The 12,328-nt window shown below is 44.9% G+C and overlaps 1 protein-coding gene across 1 annotated transcript in view; it reads right to left on the bottom strand.

Annotated features, from left to right (window-relative positions):
- Positions 1 to 10,195, bottom strand: part of trrap (transformation/transcription domain-associated protein) — a 42,581-nt gene extending 32,386 nt beyond the window's left edge. The window contains exons 1-29 of the mRNA XM_061264289.1: positions 10,048 to 10,195; positions 9,315 to 9,508; positions 8,947 to 8,996; positions 8,761 to 8,871; positions 8,594 to 8,698; positions 8,377 to 8,460; positions 8,155 to 8,211; positions 7,953 to 8,078; positions 7,662 to 7,739; positions 7,303 to 7,391; positions 6,676 to 6,772; positions 6,467 to 6,605; positions 6,288 to 6,366; positions 5,600 to 5,834; positions 5,198 to 5,534; positions 5,028 to 5,125; positions 4,739 to 4,933; positions 4,473 to 4,664; positions 4,232 to 4,397; positions 3,907 to 4,163; positions 3,642 to 3,842; positions 3,371 to 3,522; positions 2,270 to 2,469; positions 1,952 to 2,169; positions 1,695 to 1,892; positions 1,364 to 1,624; positions 1,135 to 1,296; positions 963 to 1,059; positions 733 to 854 (exon numbers count right to left, since the gene is read on the bottom strand). Of these exons, the coding sequence (XP_061120273.1) occupies positions 733 to 854; positions 963 to 1,059; positions 1,135 to 1,296; positions 1,364 to 1,624; positions 1,695 to 1,892; positions 1,952 to 2,169; positions 2,270 to 2,469; positions 3,371 to 3,522; positions 3,642 to 3,842; positions 3,907 to 4,163; positions 4,232 to 4,397; positions 4,473 to 4,664; positions 4,739 to 4,933; positions 5,028 to 5,125; positions 5,198 to 5,534; positions 5,600 to 5,834; positions 6,288 to 6,366; positions 6,467 to 6,605; positions 6,676 to 6,772; positions 7,303 to 7,391; positions 7,662 to 7,739; positions 7,953 to 8,078; positions 8,155 to 8,211; positions 8,377 to 8,460; positions 8,594 to 8,698; positions 8,761 to 8,871; positions 8,947 to 8,996; positions 9,315 to 9,414 (4,206 nt within the window). The 5' untranslated portion in view covers positions 9,415 to 9,508; positions 10,048 to 10,195. The remainder of the gene's footprint in view (positions 1 to 732; positions 855 to 962; positions 1,060 to 1,134; positions 1,297 to 1,363; positions 1,625 to 1,694; positions 1,893 to 1,951; positions 2,170 to 2,269; positions 2,470 to 3,370; positions 3,523 to 3,641; positions 3,843 to 3,906; positions 4,164 to 4,231; positions 4,398 to 4,472; positions 4,665 to 4,738; positions 4,934 to 5,027; positions 5,126 to 5,197; positions 5,535 to 5,599; positions 5,835 to 6,287; positions 6,367 to 6,466; positions 6,606 to 6,675; positions 6,773 to 7,302; positions 7,392 to 7,661; positions 7,740 to 7,952; positions 8,079 to 8,154; positions 8,212 to 8,376; positions 8,461 to 8,593; positions 8,699 to 8,760; positions 8,872 to 8,946; positions 8,997 to 9,314; positions 9,509 to 10,047) is intronic.
- Between the last annotated feature and the right edge of the window lie 2,133 nt (positions 10,196 to 12,328).

Below are 12,328 nucleotides of genomic sequence, written 5' to 3'. Positions count from 1 at the left end.
ACACAGGGCGGGATTTATCGTTTCGGGGAACTCCACGAGTCCGTACGATAAGATACGTGTAGTGTGTGACGGGTTTTCTAACTGTCCAGACAAAAGTAGGCTGGTCCAGTTGCAAACAAGCACAGAACAACATAGATGAAACACACACACACACACACAGAAGAGAGAAAGCCACATTCATTTTCCTCTCAGTGGAGAGAACAAACACTCCATCCTGTATTGATCGGGCCACAGCAATGCTCATTAGTGCTATCAGGGCAAAGATGAAAGAACGAGTGGGGAAGGGGCGGCGGGGTGGTCACGGGATAAAGAGCGATGACGGTAAAGACACAAAATGAAGGGCACGGAAATTGAAGGAGAAAGGGGACAAAGAGCATCTAGGGTGAATGGATTGGGGTCTTCGTGGGATGGATCGATTGATAAATAGAGGCCAGGCTGGTTCGCTCAGTCTGATAAAGCATAGGGGAGTTCAGATGAATTAATAAATGATCTCCGCGTTTGAAAATGTCATGAGCGGCGCAACGGAAAAGAAGCATCGAGATGCGGGAAACCTAGTCGTTAAAGAAACATGAAAGCGCCTCACAGCTCGAGGAATGTTGTGCGTGAGGGTCTCAAGGTTTTTTCTTTTAAAGGAGGTTTATATTCAATAAGAGTTTGAGCGACTAAAAAAAAAAAGAACTAAAAGCGTATAATCCTGACAAATGAGGGGGAGATTTTTTTTTCTGTACTGACCTTCCTCATGCACGCCTCCCCTGCTTCCTGAAGCTCACTGTTGGTAGAGTTGAGGGCCTTGAACAAGGCGGCGATTATCTTCTCTCTGGACTGCGGCAAGTAGTTGCAGGCAGCCAATGCATCTAAGAAGGGAGCATTAAAAAAAAAAAAATAGACCTCCAAACTTTTTTTGCAGCCCAGTCGACTGGACGGCTAATTGGTTGAACCCGCTTCAAGAAGACATGACTCACTGAGAGCAGCAATGCGCAGCGGCACCAGAGACGGGAGGCTCTTGTAACATGGCAGCTTCATCAGCGCCGCATCGTCCGCCTCACACAAGTTCAGCAGCTGAAGACAAAACAGCAAAACAAGGTTGAAGTATAGCGGAAAAAATAATGGGTGGAGCGCTGCCATGTTGCATACCTCGGTATAGAAGACCTTGTGCTCCATGACATTGAGGTCCATGGTGAAGAGACGTGGCTGCAGGGTGGTGCAGAAGGTGTTGCCTTCCATCAAGCCAATCTGGGCGTTTGCAGGTTGGTGGCGCAGAAGATGCTTCTTGGGTGGAACCATATCTTGCAAAACCTGATGAGAACCAACGACCAACGATTCGCATCGGAATCCAGGATTTGATCGGTCATCCGACGTTTACCTCCTTGTGTGGCTCCATGATGACAGTGACGCTCTTGCCAGTGACCTGGGCCAGCACCTGCAGTGAATGCATGGCCTGCTTTCTGACAGTGGAGTTGGGGGAGGTCACCTCTCGAACCAGGTCGTGCGTCACCATGTGGAAAGATTTGTCTTGGGCGGTTAGGAGTTCTTCGCTTTTTTCTTCATCCTTCAATGGAGTGGCGCAGCGGACCAGCAGCTGCTCCAGGGTTGTCTTTGCCATGGCGACAGCGCCATTCGACACCTGGGTCAAAAGGGCCGATTCAAAAAGTTGAGCAATTCAGAATTGGCTAACTCAACTCATTGAAGCTCACCTCTCCTGTGAGGTCCATCATTACAAAAAGCAGGGCCTTGAGAAAAGTAAGCTGGTTTTGTAGAACCCAGATAAGAGGCAACCTTTCCATCAGGAACTTGATGGACACCACGCCACCGAGCTTGGCATACCAAGCCTGCTCATAGCAGCAGGCGCACAGACGCTCCACAATGTATGAGAACAAGGGAAGCTGACATGCCTGCAAATGGAGCAAAATTTAGTCACTAGATTTCGGGACCCCAGGAAAAATGGACTCACCCTCTCCTTGGATCCAAGGATGATGCTGGCCACATCAAAGATGACGGCCAGGGCCACCTCGCCGATCTTACACAGTTCCTTTTCCTCGTAGGCCATGCAGATGGCTATGGCGTCGATCAGAACCAGTGGATCCATGCCCTTTGACCCGTTCTCTTCGCTGTGGAACATAGCCGTGCTGGGTTGACTGCCGAGCTGGTAGCACGGCAGCAGGAACGGACCTTCGTCAAACGGAAATCCACAAATGAATTTTAAATGATCCTAAATAATATATTATTATCTTAATAACATCCTAATAATCCTAAATAATATTTGTCTCACCACACTGCTGAGCCACGGCAACCATGGTGTAGTGGCGAATCAAGCTGGCGACAAAAGGTAGCGCACTGGGCCTCAGGTCTTTTATCACGGCCGACATGAATGCTCCGGTCAAGGCCTGTTCAAAAGTTCTGCGGGCAGGCGTGTCTTGTGCCTTGTAGCGGTGAGAGATAATAACGTTGGGGATCCACTTCTCAGTAAAGCTGGAGGGAATAAAAACAAGATTGACTCCACTCTCCATTTACTGGGCTGACTGTGCTATTAAGATGCAGGATTATCATCATAAAACATTTGCCATTAAAGTAGCATTTTACTGTTTTATTTGTTTAGCAAATTGTCAAGTCAATAAGCACATTTTTATATGAAAAGCTTTTGATTTGCATTTTTGTCCTATTTTCCGCAGCTCTGTTGGTATTTGTTATTTACAACAGCTCAAGGCAACGACGCCGCCATGTTATCGAGCAGCTGTTTTCTCCATGCTTGAGCTTGTGTTTTATAACGCCGCACGCCGGGGGTAGACCTGATGGATCGCTTCATCTAATTATTGTTATTTAAAAGGCTGCGACCGGAGGGGGGAGGTGGGGGTGGGCAGGTGAGCAAAAGGGGACAAAAGCGGAAGTGGATCGGTGGGCGACTGCCAGAACGTCCGATCAATTGGCCTTTTGTCAATCACGGGCGGGTTACCACGGCGACCTTACTGTGTTCTCACAAAGGCTATATTTAAAGTCATCTCATGAGCGTGAATGGAGAAGAAAAGCAGAGAGAATCGTTCACGAGGGAGGACAAATCAAGATGTCTGACAGCCCCCCCGCCCCCGATCATAACTGACACACTTCATTACCCCGGCAGAAGCGTGCACACGGACACACTTGTCTTCCTGCGTGAGCGTAAGAGCGCCTGTAATGAAAGGAGAGCAAAAGGGCCAGGATGTAGCATAAACAGACGGAAGAAAGTCAATTAGCCCCTGCCCGGAATCAATGACGCTAATGTGACTAAGCCATCCCACCGGCACCCCTTCTGTGTCTGTGAGCTCCTGCTCATTTTCAACGAGAGCCTGCGTTGAGAATCAACATGACATGTCCGCCCGTCTTGCGACATGCTTACTTGGGATGAGAGAGAAGCTGGTACAGAGCGTGTTTGTTATCGTCCAGACTGGTCATGGCCACCAGGAAGCATTTGATGACCTCCCACGCCTGTCGTCGGTAGTAGGGCTCTGTGTTGGCACTCTTCAGACAGTCGAGGGCTGTCTCGATAGCCTGGAATGGAATACGGCACACACACAAAAAAAAAATTGAACAGCCCCAATTGATCGATGGAATAATCAATCCCAAAAAAGATTCGATCATGGGAGCCGTAGCTGGCAGCGTGGTCTTACCTTCTCCATCGGGAGCTGAATGGAGGCTTTGCAGTCGGTGAACTCGGCCTTGATGCTGGGCCCTTGAACCTCGGTCACCACGTAATGCAGCCTCTGAGACTCCTTCAGCATCTTCCTGTTGCTGCCGCCAAACTTCCCCAAGACCCGGTAGGCTACGTGGGAGATAGTCTCGGCCGGGTTCCGAAGGGTCCGCCACAAAGCCTTGGAAGACCAAACGCAATGCTTAACATCTTTGAAATTCGGTTTATTCTGTAAAAGCGCCTACCTGCATGAGCTCAGCCCTGACAGGCTGAATATGGTCGTACAGGAAGTCCGGCTGGAGGTTGTCCACGCAAAGCTCTAAAGTACGAAGACCCTGGCTCACTAAAGTCTGAGAGCCATTCAGGGCTGACACCAGTGGATCCATGAGCATGGGCAAATATGGCAGCAGAGAGCTCAGGCGCACCGGCACGGTCAAGCACAGCTCCACAAAGAGGTCCTTCATGTGCTGCTTGTGAAGGCCACTCTGCAGCATGTTCAGACCTAACGCGGGAAAAGTCCACACGGGTGAGTTGTGGAAACGTCGCAGAGATTCGATTTGAGAGTTGCACCTTGGAGCAGATTGGGTAGAAGCGGGAGGAACTCTTGGTAGAGAAGGTCATGGCTTCCGCCACCGATGGAGCGGAAGAGTGCCCGTAGGAACAGGAAGTAGTTGTACGGCTCCTTCGCTGACTGGGCCAGTTCCATTGAGCTGTTGACTATCTTGTGAAGGTGCGGCTGAGGAGAAAGGAAGTATTTGATGACTTATGTGAAAGCAAAACATAAATATGAACCAATCGTGTGGCAACTTACTTTGAGCATCTGTTCATTCTCGGCCGCAAAAAGCGACACGGATCCAAAGACCAGTTTAAAGAGCTTGAGGTAGAGATTGGAGAGCTCCACATTGGAGCCCATTTCGGGTAGTCTTTCCAGAAGGTACTCCACTAAGATGGTGGCGAAGAGAGCCGATGTCGACAAGTTGGCCAGGAATGAGTTGGCCACAATCTGCGGAAGAACCAGATGAATTGAACAAATAAAATACAAAGGGGAAAGATTTGTTGTGTAGTTGCCGTGTGTACCTGGAGAGCATAATTCTTGGAAATCCTCTCCACCATGTAGGGAACGGTTGTTTGAAAAATCTCCTTAAAAGTAAGTGGGTTCATCATGGTGAAGACCCCAGCAAAGTGCTCCAGAACTTCCTTCTCTTCCTTCATGCGGACCGCTTGGCAGTTAGCCACTCGGATGTATGCTTGCTGGTTATTGGCGACCTGAACCTGAGCATATTAAAAAAAAAAGACGGATTCATTTCCTTCTTTCTAGAAAACTGCACGGAGGTTCTTGCCAAATTCAGCAATTCTCTCGTGATACCTGATAGATGTCCAAAGCCTGCATGGCGTACTTGACCAACTTTATGTAGATCTGCGTTTCCTTTGGCTGGAGCTGCTTGTTTGGTATGAACTGCGCCTCTGTTTGAAAAAAAAAAAAAAAAATCCACAGGTTTAACAATTTATCATCACGATTGATTTTCATCGCCTTACCTCCAGGGGCCTTGCATGAGGTGATGCCCCACGTGATGGTTTTCACGCCGCACACCAGAGTCTTGACTAAACTGCGGCAGTCTGACACTTGAAACGTCTGCTTGTCCTCCTTCTCGCCTTGCCGGTCGAAGGCGGTCGCGGGGGGCTGCGGTGCGCTGGCGACGGGCGTGGGAGGAGCGGGAGGCGGGATGGCGGGCGTGATGGATGGAGTGGGCGTGGCCGGTACACCCGGTAGTACTCCCGGCTCCACCACGCCCATTTCCGACTGAGGTTTGCACTTTTTGAAGATGGACACCAGCTGGTAGCGTGCGATGGTGTGAAATTTCAGCACAAACACCTGATAAAGCAGAAATGACTTTCAACGTTCAGAAAAGCCACTGCGGGAAAACCAAGCTCGGCTACCTCCAGCATCCTCATGAGGATGTCCCGCCCGTTGCCGTTCTCCTGCTCGGACTTGGAGCGAATGCAGTCCACCAGGTTGAGCAAAAGCTTGCAGGACATGGTCTGAATGTTACTCGGAAGTGACTCGTCGTCAATGTTCTTGGCAAACAGCTGCACGGCCAAGGACAGATCCGTCAGGGGCAGGTTCTGACGGACGTGGTGGACGAGGTCGGCGAGTGTGCTGTAGGCCAAAGGTCTGAAAACAAAAGTGATGATGATACAAGAATGAATTTTCTTTTAGGGGATGTGAGAAAGGTGCTAAGTGATAACGGAACGCAATGAGCTGTTTCTGAAAGGCGACGACAGTTACGGAGACTATGCAAATGGCCCCTGTCCGGGAAAAAGAGCGAGAAGGTGAGCTAATGAGTGACAATGATATTCCCGCCAGCTCTTGCGGACTGCTAATTTGAAATGACAGATCACTCAAGTGGCGAGGGTGGGGTGGCAGGTCAGAGAGTGGTGGTGGTGGTGGGGGTCGGCCCTCGGGAACCGCGGGTGTACATGACAATCTGACAGACGGATCTCAGATGCGGTCAGAGCTCTGAGAGATGTGCCTCATTAAGATGCAAAGGACTCGGAGCTGTCAGAGCAATCGTCCACTAAACAAGGAGATGATTGTGATAGATGCGCACTCGGGGGGCAAACTTACCGAAGAGTTTCCCGGGCGGTGTAACCCGAGCCAATGAGGATAGATTCATCAAAGAGTTTATCCATGCAAGGTATAAACTCTGCAAAAAAAAAAAAAACTTATAAGCAACCCTTCCACCAAGTGACAAAAAAAAATCTCACATGCTAACTGCAAAGTGTTTGTTTTCGTGGGGCACATACGGTTGCGTAGTTCGGTGGTGAGAATATGTTTGGCGGCGATGAGCAGCTCCTTGCGGAGGTGAGCCGTCTCCGAGGGGCAGTTGGTGAGCAGCTGGAGCATGCCCTTCACCATCTGCTGGGAATATTTCCCTACCAGCTCCTGACGAGTTGGAAACACACATTTTAAAATGAAAAGGATCTATTTTTTACAACTGAATGAATATCGATACCTGGTAGATTCGAATGATGTAAGCCAAGAAGGAGAGCGTCTTGATCTGTGCGGCAATAAAATCTGCATACAGCTCCTTGTTATAAAGCTTGTGTTGCCTGCAAAGAAAGAAAAAAAAAAAAATAGCAAGTCAATTCCTCCTCCTCGACATCTCCTGGAGTAGGTGACAATTAATGGCGGGTTAAATGAGGATCTACATATGGGATTCAATTCTACATGCATGACTTATTCATTTGTGTGGCAGCTGTTACTGCGGCTCCCAAAGAAACTTTCTCCGTACCTGCCACAGATTCCCGAGGTTTGTTGTTCCTTAATTAACTCTGCTCCATTTCCCTTCCTATTCCCGACGTCTAATGCAACCCATCTTCTTACGCTCAAATTTCACCTCCCGCTAAGCCAATTTCCACTATTTTAACTTTCCTAAATGGAATGGAAACGGATTTAGCGACACCATCATCATCAAAAAAAAAAAAAAAATTCTGCCAGGCAGAAGAGATGAAGGGAGGGGGGGGGGGGGGGAGGTATCTTTCTATTAAGTGTGCCGCAATCTCATTCAGAAGGCCATAAAATGAAAATTAATTTAGTTAGTGAGGGTGTTGGAATTTCTGTTTGGGCAAATGGATGTTACCTGGCTTGTGGAGACACCTGCAGCATGATGGTGCTCATGATGAGGGGCACAAACTCTGACACCACGTTGTGAATATTCAGCTTGTAGAGCTGTGAAGAGAGAAAAAAAAAAAAAAAGACTATCATAATACAGCCACACAATTACAGATAAGGTGATTTTATTCGAGGGATTAACAAGCATTTGGGGAGGATATGAATATTTTCAATCCACTCACACCTCTCCCGACTCCAATTATCCCAAAAAACGCAAATGAGTCAATCAAGGTTCAAAACCCTTGAATAAATAGCACTCTTTTTATTTTTTTTATTTTATCTCTCGTCGGGGGAGGAAAAAAATACCCACATTTTCATTTCACCCACCTGATACATGAGCACTACGATGAGTGGCAGTTCTGCAAGCACTTTGAGAGACAGCGATCCTCTTGGGATGATGGTGTGCTACAAACAGAGCGTGGAAATGACTTCATCATTTGAATCAAAATGAGCCACACAAAATGTTAAATTCATCAGGTATCAACCAAACGTCAGCTTCAGACATGAGGATTCATATATCTAAATTACAAAAGGCTCCCGATGTGGAACACCGCTGCCATCTAGCGCTTGGAAGCGGTAGTTGTGAACTACTCAACCGGGAATGAGCGTTGCGATTACCGTTCGCGTTTCACTGTCTTCTCTCTCGGGCGCCGTCTTCACTAACACGGAGGTGATCATCCCGACCATTTCCGGGGAGGGCACCGTGTTCTCAGCAATCACCTGAGGATTCTCAAAGTACCGGGCCTAGTGGATGCAGCACAGCATAATAAATGGCGGTGAGCTGTATAAATGGGTGTAATTAAAGCAAGCAAATACTTACGACAACTTTTGGGAGGTCTTTGTAAATCTGCTTCACAAAGTCCAAGAAGTGATGAATCTAAAAAGATATATAAAAAAAAAAAGATTTTTTATTTTAATTTTTACTGTAAAATAGTACAATTCTTTTCAATTATTTTACTATTACAAAGTTACAAAACCAGATGCCTACTAAATAATCGCTCCAGAAATAAATATAAGAAATTGTGCTAAAAAAAAAACTCACCTCTTGTGAAATTGGAGGACGAAATTGTTTGTGTAGCTCGATTATAATCCGAAGGCATATCAGCACATTTTCCTCACTTTCAATCTAAAAACAGAAAAAAAAAGGGACAAAAAATTCATATTCAAGCTGATGTAAAACAAGTGCAAGCGTTACGTAATTTGTTTTAGATTAAAGACATGATGCAAAGAGTTCCTAAAGGATTTAAAAGAAGCCTTACTTCTAAGAAGCGAAACATAACGGACAGGATGTTCTTGGTGTGCGATCGAAGGTGTTCGTTTGTGGGAATACGGTGGATGATTTCCAGCACCAGCTTCCTTAATTGCTACAGTAACAAAACAGTGTCACGTAATAAAATGCCACACAGTGTTCCGGGAATGTCCATACCTGTGTTGGCTTTTCTTGTAGAAACTGCACCTCTCCATCCTGAAGAAAGGTGAGGAAGCGCGGGATGATGTGCTCCAGGAAGGTGGAGTACTGAGGCGAGGAGGTCACATTCTGAAATGACAAAACATAGCAATATAATGTATTTAGGGAAAAAAAAAAGAGATAATTGCCATGTGTCAAACTCACCTCAAAGTTTTCACTGACTTCTTGCATCATCTTGAGCTTGGTCTCATCAGCTGGAAGATGAGAAACAATTAATCCAATTTTTTAACTACAATTTCATACTCCTTCCTTCCCCATATGTTTAGCAGGGGGCTCTCAGATCTTATCAGTTTAACTTTCATTGCCAGTTTGGTCAAAAAAAGGTACACACACTCTCTCTCTCTCTCTCTCACACACACACACACACACACACGTTCGGACAAACATGCACTCTCACATACATGTACCTTTGACTGGACTAAAGCGTATCGCTCTCATCATTGCCCATGCCAAACATGCGTGCCTTTTATGTGCCCATCTATTATATTAACTGCTAAGACCAATGAACGTACGTGTGTTTGTGTCAGTGAGCGCCGCCACAAACTGCAGGTACTTTTTCATCAGAGTGGTCTGGTCCACCACGGTGGGACTAGGAGCTGGCCCAAAGGCCATAGTGGAAGTTGGAACAGACAGCGAGACACCGAAGGGGAACGTGACAGACTAGGAGGTCTGCACGGACCTCAGTTTTTGTTCATGATGTGTTGACCTGCATAAAGAAAAGGAGGGGTTAAAAGTATCTGGTAGAAATCTAAACATGCTGGTTCTGTAACATTGCCAAAAAGATGAAAGCCTTTATTCTCTTCTGTGACGATTTCCCCAAAACCAAGAAAGTTCAAGAAATCAATTAGTTTGAAATAACAGTAAGCAATTTTCCATTCAAAACACAGGCGCTTAATGATGACGTCACATCGCGCGCCGTTTAGCACAATTCTGTCACACTCAAGTAGAATTTTTCAATTAAATACTTGCCATACCCACATCAAAATTTGAATGTGCTTTCAGGGTAGGCGTTTAAGTATTTTTTATTGCAATCACAATGCAATACTTCTTGAGCAACATAAATTAGCATTCGCCCCCAATTAGCTTGATGAAGAAAGAGCTCTTTGACGTTGTTAAATTGTTTGAGAAATATATATTTTACAACAAAGGTATGAACCCCAAGCATCCAAAGCCGAAATCCCTACTGGTTGCAGAAGAAAAAACAATTACCCATAAGTTTATCAAAAAGAGAAAACATTATCTTACCTTGTCCGATTTAAAAAGAGCGAGTCTGCAGAAAGCACTGCGCTGCCCCTCTGAGCACACTGAGCAGCATGGATGTGAACGATATCCCTCCGCACATCACGTTCAGAATGCAGATATTTTACATATATTGGCAACAAATTTATAGTTTATTTGTGATTTAACAATACATTTTTATTATTTGTATCCAATTTTTTCAAACTATGTTAGCGGTATTCTATAACATATGATATTCTAGTGCAAATGGAAGGATATAGTCCTAAAGGCGGGTGGTATAAGACCATCGTTTTCGATGGTTTTGTCGCGACTGTATGGTGGCCGCAAAAGGACTTTAATTCTGTATGCGCGAAATCCTATTCATTTAATGTTAATAAATCTCTAAATACGGAAGTACTACGAAGCTATTCCTAATATTGAGTGCACAAAATATTTCACTATAATTGTTCCCCACCATATACAATTTATTATAGCGTTGAAACATATTTATACGGCATTATTTTCTGGGGTCAAATGCGTAAGGTAAATGACTGAGTGAGCATAAAAGTCCTCCATATGCAATCCATATTTGCATCATCGCAATTTTTAAAAGTCTTTATGTAAATATCATGGTACAATATTACAAAAACGTGGTATTTTTCTCCCACAAGATGGCAGTATACTAAAGGTTTCGTCCTACCAAGCCTTTAATGACCCAAGGTAGCTCTTACACAGAACAAACATAAAAGTACTCAATAAAATCATCTTGACTCATGCAACATCGGACTTTGCAAAGATGTATAGAGAGAAATAACAAGAAATAATCTTAACTTTTGTCTCATATCATCTCATGATCTGAAACCTAATTATGTTCAGTATACAAAAAAAAAATGGAATTGACCTTGCTGTTGCTAATACTTTTGAAGGGGGATATATTTAGATTCACAGTCATAATATAGCAAACGATAACGAAAAAAAAAAAAAGAGTTTGACACCCACGCTCCACATTGTCCATTGGTATGAATGTGGATGTTTAATAACCAGCAATGAAAAGCTGTTCAATATCCAAATGCAAGTCATCTTCTCTATTCAGTTCATCTTTGAAACGATCCGCTTTTAAAACCTGGACACCTAATGTTCTTGCTTCTCTGGTGTTATTTCAATGATTGATTCTGGTGGTGTTCTCTTGGCCAGGCTAATGAGGAAAAGGATCAAATTGCCTTTGTAATAGCAGTGTTGATTTATCATTAAATACATCGGCCTATCAACCCCCTCCTCCTTGTGTCTCGGGTGGGCTTTAATTAACAGTTGTCTATCAGTTAACCTAATAGCAAGAGGCTTCAGAACACAATATCGCTTCCAACAAATGTCGCATAATATTGATGATAATGCTTGCTTTTCTTTCACACAGTGTTCCCCAGGTAATAATTATCTGCTAGAAGAGATATGTGACAGGCTTATTGCAAGACTTGTTTGTTTCATTAAGGTATTTTTTTATTTTTTTTTTATAAAGGGGTAAAGAAAAAAACCAGCAGCTCCCCATCTATAAAAGACCACTCATGTGTCCATTAGATGTGTTTTCTCATGCCTGTTGACGACCTCTCAGTGCAGCTGGATCACACGTAGCGAGAAGTGCACTCTCCCGTAGACTGACAATAGTCTGAAAACCTATTCATGCATCTAAAGCCGTGTTCTTCTTTCATGGTCTGCATAATGAACTGCTCCCTCTCCGAGCTCCTCCAGCCCTATAAGCACCTGCCGGGTGCCTCGAGGGCTAAACGGAGACTCTGAGGCCAGGATGGAGCCTTTGGACTTTGGATTGTTCCTGTTCTGCTACTGTATATTAATTTATGTTTCAATATTTTCACTGTGGTTGTGCTGTTTTGTTTGGAGGCCAAGTTCAATGCTCAGCAGTATGTCTCCAGTCTGCTCACCGGGATTTATTGACCTTTCACGACTAAGCAGTTAGCTGCTGCTAATTGTTTACGTGTTGCATCGTCATTCTTGATATGCCTTTTGTGTGCATTTGCACTTGAGAAATTCTTAGCATATTTAATTTATATAGACAGAAAGAAAAATGGCTGATGAAAAAATCTTGATTTAAATGAATGAATTAAATAAGGTTATTGTGTATCCCTCCTCCCTTGTTTTCCAATAGGCGCCTCGTCATTGCTTAATGAAGTGCTCCAACAGATAAATAAATGTGTCACCCAGCTGGCTGCTGACGTCAGCCTACTACAGCCAATCGCAGGCGTTCTCTAGACACCTTTTTTTGGTAATCCTCTTTCCCTAAAGAGGAGCTGTCCGA

Source organism: Syngnathus typhle, linkage group LG18 (genome assembly GCF_033458585.1).
Source record: "Syngnathus typhle isolate RoL2023-S1 ecotype Sweden linkage group LG18, RoL_Styp_1.0, whole genome shotgun sequence".
Classification (NCBI taxonomy): Eukaryota; Metazoa; Chordata; class Actinopteri; order Syngnathiformes; family Syngnathidae; genus Syngnathus; species Syngnathus typhle.
The sequence above is the reverse complement of the archived record's forward strand: the minus strand, read 5'-3'. Positions and strand labels throughout refer to the sequence as shown.